Genomic DNA, 17,920 nt, shown 5'->3' on the forward strand with positions numbered 1-17,920 from the left:
CCCTCTCTCCTGCCCTCTCAACTCCTGCTCCTCTGTCTGGTCCTGGTCCTCCTCCTCCTCCTCCTCCTCCTCCTCCTCCTCCAACTCCTCCTCCTCCTCCTCCTAAAATGTACAATTTAGGCTTTTAGCAGATGCTCTTGTCCAGAGTGATTTACAAGTGCGAGATCGGAATGAGTTGTCAACAAACTCGACTGAAACCATGACGAAAAATGTTTTTGTCGACTGCTTTTTTTCGCTGACGGAAACTAAATAAAAACTACGTTGACTAAAACTAAGATTAAATATATTGTCAATTTCGTCAACAAATAAAAACTGGACTAAAATGTTATAGGGCGGGGCTCTATCGTGAGTAAAATGTAAATGTAAATGTATCCTAATATAAATAGAAATCATCTACGCATATATAGCTTGTTGCTTAGCAGAAAAGGAAATAAAAAAATAAAATAGACATATTTTCGTGAACGGAAATAGCAGCTTCCTTACTCGGATTTGTGTGAGGTGTAGTTCCAGACTCTATATAGCATTCGGAGATTGTGCAATATAGTTGTCTGGCTACGCAAGACTAGGATACAGGTAAACAATGAAAGTAGCAATTGTCTAAACATTACATGTTATCTAAATAACATGTGGTACATTTGAAACTATAGAATACAAGGTAAATAATTAACCTAGCATATGTATAAGCAACATGGTATGAAAATCACATTCTGTACATTTGTGGTTGATTAAATCTAATAAAACAAAAACAAAAAGATCTGTGGTAAGGTGGCAAGCAGGGGTACAGGGAGAGGTGAGTGCTAGGGGGTGAGGTGGAGTCTGAAGAGGTGAGTGCTAGGGGGTGATGTGGAGTCTGAAGAGGTGAGTGCTAGGGGGTGAGGTGGAGTCTGAAGAGGTGAGTGCTAGGGGTGAGGTGGAGTCTGAAGAGGTGAGTGCTAGGGGTGAGGTGGAGTCTGAAGAGGTGAGTGATAGGGGGTGAGGTGGAGTCTGAAGAGGTGAGTGCTAGGGGGTGAGGTGGAGTCTGAAGAGGTGAGTGCTAGGGGGTGAGGTGGAGTCTAAAGAGGTGAGTGCTAGGGGGTGAGGTGGAGTCTGGAGAGGTGAGTGCTAGGGGGTGAGGTGGAGTCTGAAGAGGTGAGTGCTAGGGGGTGAGGTGGAGTCTGAAGAGGTGAGTGCTAGGGGGTGAGGTGGAGTCTGGAGAGGTGAGTGCTAGGGGGTGAGGTGGAGTCTGGAGAGGTGAGTGCTAGGGGGTGAGGTGGAGTCTGGAGAGGTGAGTGCTAGGGGGGTGAGGTGGAGTCTGGAGAGGTGAGTGCTAGCGGGTGAGGTGGAGTCTGGAGAGGTGAGTGCTAGGGGGTGAGGTGGAGTCTGAAGAGGTGAGTGCTAGGGGGGTGTTTACCTGCTCTCTCTCCTGCTCCCAGGGCGACAGACATCTGCGTGAGGAACGTGGGTTTGCTCGCCATGGTGTTTCTCTCCTCGGCGTTGGCATGGTTACCCACAGAGCCGTCGGAAGGCGTGGCGTCCTGCGTCTGTTGCTGGGGTTGCCTTGGCGACGTGGTGGTCATGTGATAGACAGGGTTCTGGAAGGACAGGGGGAGGAGCCCCGTCCTGCTGCGCTGTTGCCATTGGCCGTCGTCCCCGGGGCCCTCGTTAGGGGAGGAGTCCTGCAGCAGGTCCTCATTGGTCAGCTCCACTGGGCCCTCCCTCCGGCCGCCGCCGCCCGCTAACTCTGATTCGTTCTCGTTGGCCTCCGAGTAGGAGGAGCTTGGAGCGGGAGAATCCTGGAGGCCTATGGATCCATGGGATACAGACAACCGGGCCATGTCATTGACTCATTGGTCAAAAAAAAATTGATACCTTTCTTAAGTAAAGGTATCAATAATGCAATATAGAAATACTCCATTACAGGTGAAAGTCCGGAATTCAATTCAACTAATGTACTAAGTAAAAGTACTTGCATGCAGAATGTCCCATTTCAAGTTTTCAAAGGTAATAAAACTCTTTTGAAAATAGCCGAAATGTATATAGGGCTGAAGTGGATACTGTATGATTTGTAATAATAACTAGTACTAACTAAAGATTTCACATACACGTATGTAGTGGAGTAAAAGTACAATATTTGGATCCGAGATGTAGTGGAGTAGAAGTAAAAGTATTGGAAATACCAAAGTAAAGTACAAATACCTCAAAATTGTACATAAGTACAGTAGGCCTACTTAAGTAAATACTAGGGGTGGGACCGTGGGACGCTACATACTAATTCCTTAAGGTTAGGGTTAGGTTTAGGCTGTCAATCACAGCGACTGGCCAATCACAGCGTGTCGACTGCACAACCCATGTAGGCTTTGGTATGTCGCGGGTGGGACGATTAACTTACCTCCCGATTCTATATCGATACCTATATCGGCACCCTATATAATAGGGTGCCGATTCGATTTAGATTGTGAATATTAAATATATTGCGATTCGATTCGGTATTGCGATTTTACTTGGTTGCTTTTATAAATACTACAACATTTTAAAACAATTCTAAACAAAATAGACCTTGAAAAGTTCATCATACACTTCAATGCAGCCATAAAACGTCAGTAGTAAGTATTGTCATAAAAATTAAAATAAATAAATAAAATAAAATAAATCTGAAAAAACTAACCTAAAATAAAATAAAAAAATCTGCTTTCATACACCTGTCACTTAAACCTTCGATCTAACTTCACGATTCGATTTTAAAATAGTGGCATTCAAAATCGTGATATTTGAGTGAATCTATTTTTTTGCCCACCCCATTACCTGTTGCAGGCTGTAGACTGGATCCTTTAGTGACGAAGAACAACTCCTTGTTCTCTGGGGTCGGAGACGGCAGTCTGGTGAAGTCTACCAAACTGCAAACACGCACACGCACACACACACACACACACACACACACACACACACACACACACACACACACACACACACACACACACACACACACACACACACACACACACACACACACGATTTTTGATTTTCTTAAAACACCAAAAGGGGTTCCCGTCCTGAATGGTTTAAAGCCTAGGCTATATCACTATATTTACAGCACCACAATATGAATAATAATGTAGCACCATAGAACTTAAAAACAAAAACGGTTAAAAGAACAGTGATTTGACTAACGTGGTGTCCAGACCCATGCTGCCGCCCTGTAGGCCCATGGAGAGATTGCACGCGGCCAGCGGAGGCGAGAGGGGCGGAGACAGGGGGGGCGGAGATGCCATGCAGCGCTGTGCTTCCGGAGAGCTCATCATCGGATTGGCCAGCTCTGGACTGGCCACTCCTCCAGCGCCGCCGACCACCACGCCCCCGGGGTTGGCGAGTGCGGCGGAAACCTCCCGCAGCACGCGAGGAAGAGGGCCGAGCTTGGACAAACACATCTGGAAACAACACACGGGAGCATGCGCGGTTAACAGTGTGTGTGTGTGTGTGTGTGTGTGTGTGTGTGTGTGTGTGTGTGTGCGCGTGTGCGTGTGTGTGTGTGTGTCATTGTACGATATATGAATCAGGAATAATTACAACCCTAAAACATAACCTCGAAATCACAGTTTCACCTTTGTGGGTCGTGGACACATTGTTATGCATCGATCACTTCATTTTTTGTTTTCCACATTTTGTGTTATTTAATTTTTTCGAATAATTATTATTCAAAACATTTTCAAAACATATTCCCAAGAAATAAAATAAATTCCATAATTTAGAAAACAAATGTTTAAAAAGTGGGGGAAATATCCGATCTACAAGCTCAGAACCCGTGTTGTGAGCTTGTAGATCGACCCCGGGCAAATCTCTCTTTTGGGTCTCGACCTGAAAAGTTTGGGAACCACTGCTTTCCACCACTGGTTCTTACCTGGTCTACTTCGGTCAGCAGCATGTGCAGCGTAACCTGACTCCGCCAGATGGGGCAGCAGAGAGTACACTGGGTTCCCCCCACCTGCTCCCATCTGGGAACAGGAGGGGGATCAAGGCAGCACTGTGTATGCCTTGATCCCACCTCTAGCTGCCGCTGATTGGCCAGGCCGTTTGGTGGCCGGAGCATCAAGTCTGCCTGAGAGTTCCCAGATGGGAGCAGGAGGGGGGAACCCAGTGTACTCTCTGCTGCCCCATCTGGCGGAGTCAGGTTATGTGCAGCGTGGACAGGCATAGAATAAAGTGGTACCACAAAAAAGATGGTACCACAGGAGTATCAGTGGGGTACCGCCCCTAGCTGCCACTACCAAGTGCTCACCACTGTACCTGGTCTACTTCGGTGAGCAGCGTGTGCAGCGTGGACAGCTCTCGGCCCAGGTCAATGTAGCCGTCGAAGCCGGCCGTGTGGCTCACGCTCTCCGGGTTGGAGATCTCCTGCAGGAAGCGCTGCATGCTGCTCCACTCGCGCTCCACAAAGTCGTTCATGAACAGCATGTACTCCTCCTTGGTACCGAACCTGTTCAAAAACACAAAGGCATTCATGAACAGCATGTACTCCTCCTTGGTACCGAACCTGTTCAAAAACACAAAGTCGTTCATGAACAGCATGTACTCCTCCTTGGTACCGAACCTGTTCAAAAACACAAAGTCGTTCATGAACAGCATGTACTCCTCCTTGGTACCGAACCTGTTCAAAAACACAAAGTCGTTCATGAACAGCATGTACTCCTCCTTGGTACCGAACCTGTTCAAAAACACAAAGGCATTCATGAATCATGAACAGCATGTACTCCTCCTTGGTACCGAACCTGTTCAAAAACACAAAGGCATTCATGAACAGCATGTACTCCTCCTTGGTACCGAACCTGTTCAAAAACACAAAGGCATTCATGAACAGCATAGTCTTGCGTAGCCAGACAATTATTCCACAATGTCTGAATGCAATATAGTAAGGAAGCTGCCATTTCCGTTCATGAAAATATATTTTTAAATATCTTTACATTTCATTTTTTAAATATCCATTTCTGCTAAGCAGCAAGCTATTATGCTTAGATGATTTCTAAAATAAATAATACATTTGCGTCACTATAAAGACGAAACGGAAGTGGGGAGGAGGCTTAATTCACTTCCACTTCATCGCTTACTCATGATAGAGTTTTCGTTAACGGAAACAAAAATGTATAGAAACAATTTGAAACAAACCCCAAACTAAAACTACAGTATCTAAAACGAAATAGACTTGTAATGTAATGTATTCAGCCTTCAGTAACCCCCCTAATGGAAGAAAGAGAAAAAAGATATTCTACCAAATAACTCTAAAAGCTGTGACTAATCCGTGTAGCCACAGGCCCGCCCCTTAAGGGGGGACCCCCCCAGCCATTGTGTGCCCGCAGCTTGATAGACCTGTTTTATGACTGGTTCTCACTGATAATACCTCACTGCCCTACTTTTGGAACGTGACCTACTACAGGCTGCTAAAACCGTGCCCCCCTCTCCGTCCCTCTTTACCAGTGGTGGGAAAAAAAGTGCTAAAATGTTTTACTTTTAGTAAAAGTAACTTCTACTACAATGTACAGTAGAAGTACTCCGTTATATTACAAGTAAAAGTCCGGAAATTCAAAATGTACTTGAGTAAAAGTACAAAAGTATTCGCATCAAAATGTACTTGAAGTACCAAAAGTAGGAAGTACTTAATATGCAGAATGTGCCATTTAAAGTTTTCAAATGTATACAAATATTTTGAAAATAGCCGATCTACATGCTTGATTTGTGTGTTTTGTAATGATAATCAAAGTAACTAGTTTCAAATAATTGTAGTGGAGTACAATATTTGCCTCTGAGATGTAGTGGAGTAGAAGAAAAAGTGTTAGAAATTGGAAATACACAAGTAAAGTACAATTGTACAAATACCTGAAAATTGTACTTAAGTACAGTACTTGAGTAAATGTACTTAATGTTCCTTTCCACCAGACTGCTCCTTACTTGGTGAAGTTGGCGAGGTTCTGGGTGACCTTGGCGATAAGCGTGAGGGTCCTCGCCGTCCTGTCGTCGGGGAACTCCTGCGTCAGCTCGAACAGCGATGGCGACATCACGGCGGGACACAGGAAGCGCAGGAACAGAGACGCGCTGATCAGTCGCTCGCTGATGTCCGGCCGCCCCCGCTGGCCGCACTCGTGTCGCCACGACGCGAAGACCTCCTTGAGCTCCCTGGGAAAAACCCTTGTGGGAAGGAGAAAGACATGGAGAGATTCAGATGTATAATACATGCTGTAGCATTTATGGCTGTCCCCGACTAAGGATTTGTATAACTATGATTGGCCAAATATTGTCTATAGTCGACTGGTAGTCTAATATTAGGGACACGATTTAGTACACGTGGTTGTTTTTTTTTTGCATGATTTTGACTGAGAGATTGGCAGTCGAATCAGTCAGATTGCATAACATAAACAATGTTATGCAATAGAGAATCAATCCTTTTGGGCTGTGGGGGGGTGTGTGCACAATGCCTGATTTAGCATACAGCCTACTTGCCTGTTCTCTCTCAATAAATCATGTTATCTATTTTTTCAAACTATTTGTTAATTAATACAACAAATTAGCCCAATCTCTAGGTCGTATCATGAAAAAAAACAAAAAAAGAACATTGACTAATAATCGACTAAGAGATTGGTAGTAAGACTCCCTGGCTTGAGGTCAGTCCTAGTAGCATTGGTTCTAACTGGCTTGAGGTCAGTCCTAGTAGCATTGGTTCTAACTGTGGATCTACCATGAGAGCAGCGTTTCTGTTGTGGGATCGATCAAGGCCTGTCTGTATAGGCATAGAAAGGTAGAACGCCTCCTTCGGCTCGGGGGCGTCTGTATCTCACAGGGACTCGCGATACAGGTCGCTCCAATGAACTGCAGCGGCCAATGGGGCATCTAGTTTTTTCTATCTGTGTGTACACCTGCCTGCCTGCATTCCAGATTATATATTGTATATTGTGCAGTGCAGTGGTTCAATTATTAACTAAGCACATTAATTCAAAACATACCTCATCTCACCAAAGTTCTCGGAGAACTCGGAGCTGAGGAATGTGCATATTGATTGATCCGAGACGGAACACAATCGATCAGGAAACATTATGCTCTGAAAACGTACAGTCCAGTATTTTGCAGAAGGCCAGCCATGTATATTTATGTTAAGGTACCGGTAGGAGTCCAGTATTTTACAGAAGGCCAGTTCGCAGCACATTCTCAGGTTCTCCTGATGCTCTGGAAGCTCCGAGGAGGAACATCGACCAGGATCCACCTCACAGTTCTCGTCTGACTCGTACAGCGCCTTGATGAACTCACCTATATCGCACGCACGCAAAAACACGCACGCACGCACGCACGCACGTGCACACACACACACACACACACACACACACACACACACACACACACACACACACACACACACACACACACACACACACACACACACACACACACACACACACACACACACACACACACACACACACACACACACACACACACACACACACACATTACATCAGATAATTACAGTGATTGCAGACAATATCTTCACAACAGACAGACAGACAGACAGACAGACAGACAGACAGACAGACAGACAGACAGACAGACAGACAGACAGACAGACAGACAGACAGACAGACAGACAGACAGACAGACAGGTTACCCAGTGCATCTTGCAGGTATTTCTGTCCAACCAGCTTCAGGTATTCCTCTACGCTCTTTGTCGCCAGCGTGTTCTCTCTGAAGATCAGCTGGTCGTTGTCACGACAACGATCCACCTCTGACATCATCAGGTCAGTCAGGAAGTCCTGAAAGCCCAGGGTCAAATTAACATAATCAATATTTGGGTGTTTTTGCATGGCTTTCCGAAATTACGTCATTGGTCAGCCAAGTTTTTTGACTTGGACTACGAGGGTAATGGTATGTATTCAAGGGGGAGTGGTTAACCAGGCTAATCTAAAAACACATATTGCCCCCAGGAAGGTGTTTCTTGTCTCCCAAACATCATTAAAACAAGATCTGGTTGCAGGAGGATTGAAGTGGCCCTTTTAACGGTTAGTATAGTGACCTTGGCCTTGCCCGTGCTGTGCAGGATGTGCACCAGTGCCTGGGCCAGCTCCTCCTTGGCTCTCAGGCTGACGGCCGTCTCCAGCGTGTTGCACAGCAGCAGGTAGTTGGCGCTGATGAACTCGGCGAACTCCTTGTACTGCTCCATGGGCAGGATGACCACGCTCTGGTAGCGGCTCTTGATGCGCACCGTGGGGCCCGAGGACTTGGCTGCCAAGATGTAAAGTATGTAAAATGTAAAGTAATTATATTAATAGTTAGTTACCGGAAAAAAGTTATATTACTTTAAGTAATACGTTACTTTAGTTACTTTCCAACACTGATGGCACTTTACTTGAATATTTATATTTCTCGATACATTATACACACACACGCACGCGCAGACACACACACACACCTCGAAGGGTACTGGGCGTGCTTACTGGGTACCACTTCTCAACGAGCTGCCTGCCTGTCACCGTGGCGACGGGGATGTTGACCAGGCCCACGTAGCTGCTCTTGTCCTTCTTCCTCTTCCTGTCCGTGTCCTTGTACAGGTGAAAGGTCAAGGCGCCGACGGGCGGCAGGCTGGCGAACTCGAAGCGCTCGCCCCAGAACACCACGTCGGTCTTCAGCTTGCACGAGGTCCTGGCGTACAGCGTGTGGTCCAGACACAGCTCGCAGAAGTACCTGGAACGAACGTACACATTTAACACTATAATCTGTTCTTCTTCCCTGGCACAAAACATTTTCAGATGGGGGATCCGTTGCCAAATATTCTTCAAATAGTCTGTCTGTGTGTGTGTAGTTGTGTCGAGAACCGTTCGCCCCACCGACTTCAAATTCGATACGCGCGTTCCACCTCACCACAGGGAGAGTGCAGTGCCCTGTGTCAAGTCGGTCGGACCCACTGTTGTCCAGAACCGCCCCAAAAAGGCCTCTGGCCGGGCTCTGGACATGGACCAGGGCCCCTGCCCCTGGTCCATATATGGGCATAAAAAGGACACAGACATAATATCTGGGTGGGGTATGCATTTCCAACTTGCATCATTTCAAGTAGGCCAGTGCCCAACGGGCACCGCTGTAGAGGTTCCAACGGGCACCGCTCTATCGGCTATTTTCACTTTTTGGATTTTTGTTTTGAAAAATAAAAATAATAGGAATTAAACACAATCAAAACAAACGGGACCCATACAAATGTGTTTGCGGCGACCCACAATTGGGTCTCGTTTTGGGAACCAGCGGTACATAGAGAGTAAAGCCAGACCTCTTCTTGGCGGGCAGGTCTTTGCCCTCCACCACCCAGACGGTGAGCACGTTCTCCAGCCTGCGGCTGTTGTCTCGGTTGGGGTGCACGGCTCTCCTCAGGTTCTCCATCCACTTGTCCCGCTCCGCCGCCGAGCGGCATGAGAAACACTTGGTGCCTGTAGTCGTCGTCACCTGTAGGAGGGAGACCAGGAACACTGGTCAGATATGCTCTTATACATACATGTTCATTTCGAAACTACAGTTGGAGGCCATCGATATTGTCCTTTTCTTTTTGCTGAGGTTTGCGTGATCTGCGCAAAAGGACAGTTAACCCATTTTGGGCGGGAACCCCTTTTGGTGTTTTAAACATTGTTATAATTTAGCTATTGAAAAATAGCCACCGAGTGGCGCGCTACGAGCTTGTAGGTCTGCTATTTTTGAAAAATCGTGAAAATATTTATTTCAGAAAACTGGAGGATTTAGAAGGATTTTTTAAAATTTTGAGGTCAGGCCTAAATGGGTCAAATGATAAGGGACAATATCGGTGGCACCCAACTGTACATACATGCAGTGTTCATTTCGAAACTATGGCGGAAATTGTTTGTCGACTACCTTTTTTTCACTGAACTAAATAACACTGCCAGTGTTTTTCCAGTGAAAACCCTTATTTTGAAGGCCCATGGGTCCCGAGATACGAATAGGAAATATAGGCTGTGTTGAGTGATGGACGGTCGTATTTTCTTTCACCCGCAAAATGTGTTTGTTTTTTTTGTAAACGCAATTATATCTGTTCTTTGGTTATGGGCCATTGAGTAAAGCTTGTTTTGACCAAAAACACAAATCGGGGAAAGAATCCGAGATAATTGGCGAAAGGGCCTTTCTGTGTGGAGTTGCATGTTCTCCCCGTGTTCCCTAGGGTAGGTACCCTCACAAAAACATGCAGTAATCCTGGTCTCTAAAACTACCTCCCCCTGGCCAGCCGGGGCACCTGATGGAGGGGAAAGGAACTGGTCAGAATAATGTGTTCCTCCCACGCGCTACGTCCGGCCAGGGAAATTCCCCCCTGTCAGGTGAAAAGAAGCAGCTTGGAATCCTCATGCATAGAAGGAGGCATGAGGTCAGTCCGCTGCCCCCCCAGGTGGGCAGAGGAAGTGTAGCGCCCAGGATTACATTAGATAATTGGCACTGGGTGAAAAAACTGGGTTGCAAAATCGTGGGATAAAAATGATATATATATATTTTTTTTAAATCCAAGATAAATTTATTTTTCTAACGTGGAGGCGGATGGATATAGCAGGCGAAATTTCCCCTTCTGGTTCATCTGTTGCTTATAGCAACCTATAACCTTCATACATTTATCTATCATAAACCACTGAAAAGACGAAGACCACATCTCCATCATCTGGATTACACTTGATGTAGATCTCCATCAACGGCAGGAAATGTGATAAAAATGAAAGCTATGATTGATGACTAAAACTATGATTAAATATGAGCTTGTAGATCAGCTATTTCTGGCCTGCCAAAAATACATTGTAGTCGACTAAATCAACTGCAGATGTATTCGATTAAAACTAGTATTGTATAGACAAAGACTAAACCATTTCAGATCACTAAATAGGATTTTATTGAAAAGTCTATGACTAAATGGAATTGTATTCAAGACTGCAAATAAATCGTGCGTGCGTGCGTGCGTGCGTGCGTGCGTGCGTGTACCTCAAAGCAGTAGTCCTGTCCCAGTAGAGATGAATGGACTGGTTTAATGACCACTGATTGGTCCATTCTGAGGTCCAATGATGATGTCACACTCGGAGAGCTTAGCAATGAATCCTGGCTGGCGCACTGCAAGCGATGCATCACACACCTAATAATCATAATAATAATACCATTAAAATGAATAATAATAAAGGTACAGGGGGAATCGGATCACCAAATGTTTTTGTGATAGGAACTGTGCAGCCATAACCTGACTCCGCCAGATGGGGCAGCAGAGAGTACACTGGGTTTCCCCCCTCCTGCTCCCATCTGGGAACTCTCAGGCAGACTAGATGCTCCGGCCACAAAACGGCCTGGCCAATCAGCGGCAGCTAGAGGCGGGATCAAGGCAGCACTGTGTATGCCTTGATCCCGCCTCTAGCTGCCGCTGATTGGCCAGGCCGTTTTGTGGCGGAGTCAGGTTAGTGCAGCCACTCCAAGGAACAGCAATGTCCGTCCTTTCATCTGTCTGTCTGTCTGTCTGTCTGTCTGTCTGTTTAGGGTATGCCTCCCATGCTAAAGTGGCACTGTTGACCTAGAAACAGAGAGAGTGTTGCACTGTTGCCTGCTAAGCAATACAGACAACCACCAGTCAGACAACCACTAGTCAGACAACCACTAGTCAGACAACCACTAGTCAGACAACCACTAGTCAGACAACCACTAGTCAGACACCCACTAGGCAAGCACAGGAGCAGCGCATGTCATGTCAATGACATTATGTGTCATTGACTCCGTCGTCGTGCTCCGTCGTCGTGCTCCGTCGGAATTACATGTGGATCCCCACTACTCAAACAACCACTAGTCAGACACACAGACACCCACTAGTCAGACACACAGACACCCACTAGTCAGACATCCACTAGTCAGACACACAGACACCCACTAGTCAGACACCCACTAGTCAGACACACAGACACCCACTAGTCACCCAATAGTCACCCACTAGTCACCCACTAGTCACCCACTAGTCAGACACCCACTAGTCAGACACCCACTAGTCACCCACTAGTCAGACACACACTAGTCACCCACTAGTCAGACAGCCACTAGTCAACCACTAGTCAGACACCCACTAGTCACCCACTAGTCAGACAGCCACTAGTCAACCACTAGTCAGACACCCACTAGTCACCCACTAGACACCCACTAGTCAGACAGCCACTAGTCAACCACTAGTCAGACACCCACTAGTCACCCACTAGTCAGACAGCCACTAGTCAGACACCCACTAGTCAGACAGCCACTAGTCAACCACTAGTCAGACACCCACTAGTCACCCCCTAGTCAGACAGCCACTAGTCAGACACCCACTAGTCAGACAGCCACTAGTCAACCACTAGTCAGACACCCACTAGTCACCCCCTAGTCAGACAGCCACTAGTCAGACACCCACTAGTCACCCCCTAGTCAGACACCCACTAGTCACCCCCTAGTCAGACAGCCACTAGTCAACCACTAGTCAGACACCCACTAGTCAGACAGCCACTAGTCACCCACTAGTCACCCCCTAGTCAGACACCCACTAGTCACCCCCTAGTCAGACAGCCACTAGTCAGACAACCTATAGTCAGACACTCAGTTCAGACGGGTCTGATTTTTTTGTACACTACGAGGGTAATGATATGTATTCAAGGGGGAGTGGTTAACCAGGCTAATCAAAATGTACTTAAAGTACCAAAAGTAAAAGTACTCATTGTTTTTTCAAAGTTAGATATATGTTGTGAAAATAGCAGATCTACAAGCTCACTATGCGTCACATCGCCACACATCGTGAGCTTGTAGATTGGCTATTTTGATATGCCCAAAATGTATGCGCTGAAGTGGTTACTATGTGTTTTGTAACTAAAGCAAGTACAGTACTTGTGTAAATGTACTTAGTTACTTTCCACCACTGGTTACAGCATTGAGGCATTGACTAGATCTCTGGAGGATATGGATTGGTCTCCTGCTTTTAACTGTGCAACGGTGGACGAATCCTGAGGCTGTTTGACCTCCTCGTTTTCATCAAAACCCTGTCAAAACTGTCAGGATTCAAGTTAGAACAGAACCCTGATGCATGCAGACATTTAAAAAAAGCCATTAGCCTAAGAAATGGCCTTTTTGTTATTATTTTTTTATTAACCAAATTTAGAGAGTCTAGGGATGAACAGTAGCCCAAAAAAAAAAGAGGTAATAATAAATAGAATTAAAAGGAACTGCAAAGACAGACGTCTTCAGTGCAGAAAATGAGAACCACCATAAAAAACGATATCATGGCGCAATAATAGATGAAAACACAACTATCGGAGGCCGCAAATATGTCAGAAAAACTCAAAGGTGTTTCAATAAGGATTTTACAACCAGCCAACACAACTTACACTAATGTTAAGGCATCATTAGGTTGGCACACCATTAGCACAATTGGTTCCAAACTTGCCATAAATGATATATAGCTTGCAGAGTTAGTTCAGTCAGATACTATATACTCGAGCGGCTTCATGCTATGCTCAAGGGCGCATACCAAGATATTATATGCACACTATTGTATTCTCATTCTATAATAAATATTGGTTACATCTATTCGTGAGTTATCTGACTGAAATATAAGTCATGGGTTGGGACGGTGAACGGGCTAGCTGAAACGCTTTCAAGACAAGAGCCATATTATTTATTGGTATCAAAAAGGAAACTCATTTTCACGGTTTTAAAGAAGCAATATGACTTTTTTCCATATTTAGGTTGTATTATCATCTTCTTGGTTAGTGTTTTGACAATTATTTGGGGGCCAACTTGCACCACCCTCATGGCCCACCAGCGATACCCCGACCCACAGGCTGAGAATCACCGCTGTAGAGCATTGCATTAATAAATAAATAGCATATCACCGTAGAGATTTGTATAAACGCACAGTAGAGTATTGTATTATTGTAGTCATTTTTCTACCCATGTACTGGTATTACATTACTGTAGAGAGTAGTGAATTATTGAACAGGGTTATAGTTCTGTACTGGGCCTGTGTGCTCATGAGTGAGACGCTGCAATGGATTATTCCTGCAATTCCTATAATATTTCACATCTTATTCAGTGTTATTTGTCATTTGATTTGTTTGTTTGACAGTCTGTCTGTCTGTATATTTGTTTGTCTGTCTGGATCTGTCTGTTTTTGGGTCAGGCTGTCTGTCTGTCTGTAGGCCTACATTAGATCTGTCTGTCTGTCTGTCTGTCTGTCTGTCTGTCTATCTGTCTGTCTGTCTGTCTGTCTGTCTGTCACATTAATTTCCTTGTTTTATGGCGTATTATTTAATGAGTATAATATTAGCGTTGCTGTGTGACAATATTCACCTCAGACAATATTCTGACGCCTGACACCATTGAGTTAGTGCACATCACACGCGCACACGCACACGCACACACACACACACACACACACACACACACACACACACACACACACACACACACACACACACACACACACACACACACACACACACACAGAAGCAGCAAAGCCCTGCCCGGTGCATATATCAATGGATGCACGCAGTCTATTCAACCTATGTATCATTCCCCACCGCCCATCTCTTTCCCTCTACTCTCTCTGTGCCAATCTCTCACACACACACACACACACACATACACGCAGAGGACAAAGGCAGTTAATTCATGCAACACTCACCAAGCATCCTCTGGGTAAATGAGAGCAGAGGAGGAGAGGAGTCAAGCATCCATCTTTTCTTTTTGCAGAACGGAGGAGAGGAGAGGTGAGGTGAGGAAAGGAAAGGAGGAGGGAAGAGGAGAGAAGAGAATAGAGGAGAGGAGAATTATGCTGGGGAAAACGATTTAAAATAAAATAAAAACCTTGTTCTTGTCTGTGCAGGTCTGTGCTTGCAGATCCAGTTCAGTGTGTGTGTGTGTGTTTGTGCTGTTAGCTTGATGTCGTGCATGGATGATGATGCTATACTGAATCCTATGCACAGCTCCGGCAGCAGTCAGTCAGTCGCCCCTCCCCTGCAGTGAGGTTGCCCTACTTCCTTCCCTGCTCCCTCCCCTCCCGTCTACACTCTCCATCTCTCCTCTCTCCTCCTCACCTCCCCTCCCCCTCTGATATCTTCTCTTCTCTTGGCTTTCATCCACCCCTCACTGTCTCTAGTATACACACACACACACACACACACAATCACTTCACAGTGTGTGTGTGTGTGTGTGTGTGTGTGTGTGTGGGTGGGTGCGTGCGTGCGTGCGCGCGCGAGTGCATGTGCATGTGCACTCAAATATGTGTGCGCGCGTGCATGTGTGCGCGTCTGTGCATGCGTGAATGAGATTAAAGTGGCCTTGCACCTTACAGGAGAGAAAGAGAGAGAGAGAGAGAGAGAGAGAGAGAGAGAGGGTGATCATGTTTTAACAGACCTGCGTGGGCTCCGTCTATTTGCACTTGTTGTACTTGTTTCCTTCAACACCAAATCTCGCCCAGAAATACAGCCGTAGCCAATCTAGAGGTTGTTGGGGGGAGGGGGAGGTGACTAGTGGTTTGGTTTGTAGGCTACAAGAATGCTTGTTTCACCTGGCAGTTAATGATACGCGTGGCATTCTTGTTGACAAGACTTTTAGATCTAAATGCTAAAATCTAAAGTGACACAGTTGCTTTGCCGAACTAATATGTGCATCAGTAGGCCTAAGATCAGTTAATAAGACTGTTTTGGTTTTTGAGGGGCGCTATGCACAGCTCTGTGTGTGTTTGTAGCACAGTATGTGATGATTTGATTGGCTGAGCACAGAATGTGGTGTATGATGATGATGCGCGCCCCTCAAGCACGAGTGTGATTCATTTTTTGAAGAGTGCATCCGCCCTGTATCACAGGTATATGACAGGTGTAAGCTTAGCTATAACCCTACTTGAAACTTGAATTGCAATAGCAAAATCAATCGATTTGACCAGGCAATTAAACAGAGATCGGTATCAGCCAAAATGTCTGTATTCCGTATCCCTATAGAGCGTCGCAGTCCCGCCTCCTACCCTGGACCAGGAAATGATTCTCCGTTCATTTTCCTCATAGACATTTCTTAAAGTATTTATTTAAAGACGGTTACGCCGCGGACAAAGCCAACTCGAGTCGTGACAACTCATGACAACACAAACAATATTTTGGACCAAACAAATAATTACAAAGAAGAAAAACAACAAAAAAAGTGTTGTAACCTGCCGTTTTTTTCTTCTTTCTAATTATTTGTTTGGTCCAAAATATTGTTTGTGTTGTCATGAGTTGTCACGACTCGAGTTGGCTTTGTCCGCGGCGTAACCGTCTTTAAATAAATACTTTAAGAAATGTCTATGAGGAAAATGAACGGAGAATCATTTCCTGGTCCAGGGTAGGAGGCGGGACTGCGACGCTCTATAGGCTAGCCACAATGTAAACAAGCCCCCTGGGGCTTTTGTGGTATCCTTTTAGCATAACCTTTGACTGTACTACATGTACTGTATCAACAAACCTGTTAATAAAAGTATTCAATCGATACTGTACAACAGTCAAGAACCACTAGAATTATATGTATTTGGCTGCCGACCACCATCTCAAAATATTTTTTCCAGGGACCTCCCATGAAGCAAAGAGTTGAGTTAAACACGTTCACTGGGAAAGAATACAAGATTTGCACACATTTTCAGTATTTTTTTTAAAAATAGCAGATCTACAAGCTTGTATATGAGCTTCTATTTTTCGATAGTTAAAGATAAATAATGGTTACAGTGGTTAAAAGCTAAGGTGACACAGATGCGTTCCAGGTCTTAATGGGTAGGACGGCTTTTGCAACCTATCTTCACATACCTGATTCTCACACTAAAGCTCATCATAATAATGGTGACATTTTTGGTCTACTCACTCCGTGTCTCAGATGAGGGCTGTGGACAGTTCAGAAACCCGCCTACCAGTGACATCATCGACGCAGGGGTATCCAAGCTATTAGAAATAGCAGGCTTTACATTCCTGGAAAGTTATCCCACTATAATAGAAGCCATTGTTCTCGCATTCATAAAGAAAATACACATTTTGACCAAAGTTTGACCCGCCTATACCGATGTGCACGTGCACGCACACGCACACACACACACACACACAGTAAACAAACAAAATCATTCCTCACACTTCAGTCATCAGTTTGGTTATTTATATGAAACTCAATACTTGCATAGCTTCTTTTTTTGTCAATAGTGCAACAATACAGCAAATGGAAAATTATCTTGGAAAGTAAAATAAAAACTAAAACACTGTCAGTTTGAGCATAGCTGAAAGATGTTTGGTAAAACACAGAATTATCAACAGACATGCGATATACTATTTCAACCATATCAACAACATACAATCACCAACACGTCCTACAAACACATTCAACTATTATCACATTAACATTTTTACATCCGACTGACACTCTTAAAGGGCTATTTCACCATTCCTGAGCCGATAATCCAATGTTTGACTATAATGGCCAATCATAACAAGAGCTAAACTATATTAAAACATTCCCATTTATTCTGGAGCGGTGGTAAAAGTAACGATTTACTGTAAGTACTGTACGCAAGTAGGCTACAATATTTAGTTTTTTTTTTTTTTACTTTACTTTAGTGGAGCATTTCCAATTTCAATACTTTTACTTCTACTGTACATCTCAAAGGAAAATATTGTACTTTTTAAACCACTAAAATGATTTGAAATCTTCTAATAATCAAATCTACAATTTACAATTGCAATTTAGGCATTTAGCAGACGCTCTTAATCCTGAGCTAATCTACAAAGTAACTAGTAACTTCAGCCCTATATATACACTTCGGAGATTGGGACATCCCTATTCCCTAGTATCAATATTATATCCATATCATGATATTAGACTGGATATTGTCTGTGGTTTTGGATATTGTACTATTGTGATATGGCAAAGT

General features: G+C 44.8%; 1 protein-coding gene across 1 annotated transcript in view; it reads right to left on the reverse strand.

Moving 5' to 3' along the window:
* LOC306934479 (disabled homolog 2-interacting protein-like) overlaps positions 1–11,049 on the reverse strand; it is a gene marked incomplete at its 3' end in the record, with an annotated part of 21,287 nt that extends 10,238 nt beyond the window's left edge. The window contains exons 1-12 of the mRNA XM_079517053.1: positions 10,969–11,049; positions 9,272–9,444; positions 8,423–8,694; positions 8,027–8,235; positions 7,622–7,766; positions 7,122–7,266; positions 5,917–6,153; positions 4,261–4,450; positions 3,148–3,404; positions 2,782–2,873; positions 1,391–1,780; positions 1–36 (exon numbers count right to left, since the gene is read on the reverse strand). The exon at positions 1–36 is cut by the window's left edge and continues 129 nt beyond it. Coding sequence (XP_079373179.1) covers positions 1–36; positions 1,391–1,780; positions 2,782–2,873; positions 3,148–3,404; positions 4,261–4,450; positions 5,917–6,153; positions 7,122–7,266; positions 7,622–7,766; positions 8,027–8,235; positions 8,423–8,694; positions 9,272–9,444; positions 10,969–11,034 — 2,212 coding nt within the window. The 5' untranslated portion in view covers positions 11,035–11,049. The remainder of the gene's footprint in view (positions 37–1,390; positions 1,781–2,781; positions 2,874–3,147; positions 3,405–4,260; positions 4,451–5,916; positions 6,154–7,121; positions 7,267–7,621; positions 7,767–8,026; positions 8,236–8,422; positions 8,695–9,271; positions 9,445–10,968) is intronic.
* Between the last annotated feature and the right edge of the window lie 6,871 nt (positions 11,050–17,920).

The sequence above is a fragment of the Electrona antarctica genome (assembly GCF_951216825.1).
Source record: "Electrona antarctica genome assembly, chromosome: 12".
Classification (NCBI taxonomy): Eukaryota; Metazoa; Chordata; class Actinopteri; order Myctophiformes; family Myctophidae; genus Electrona; species Electrona antarctica.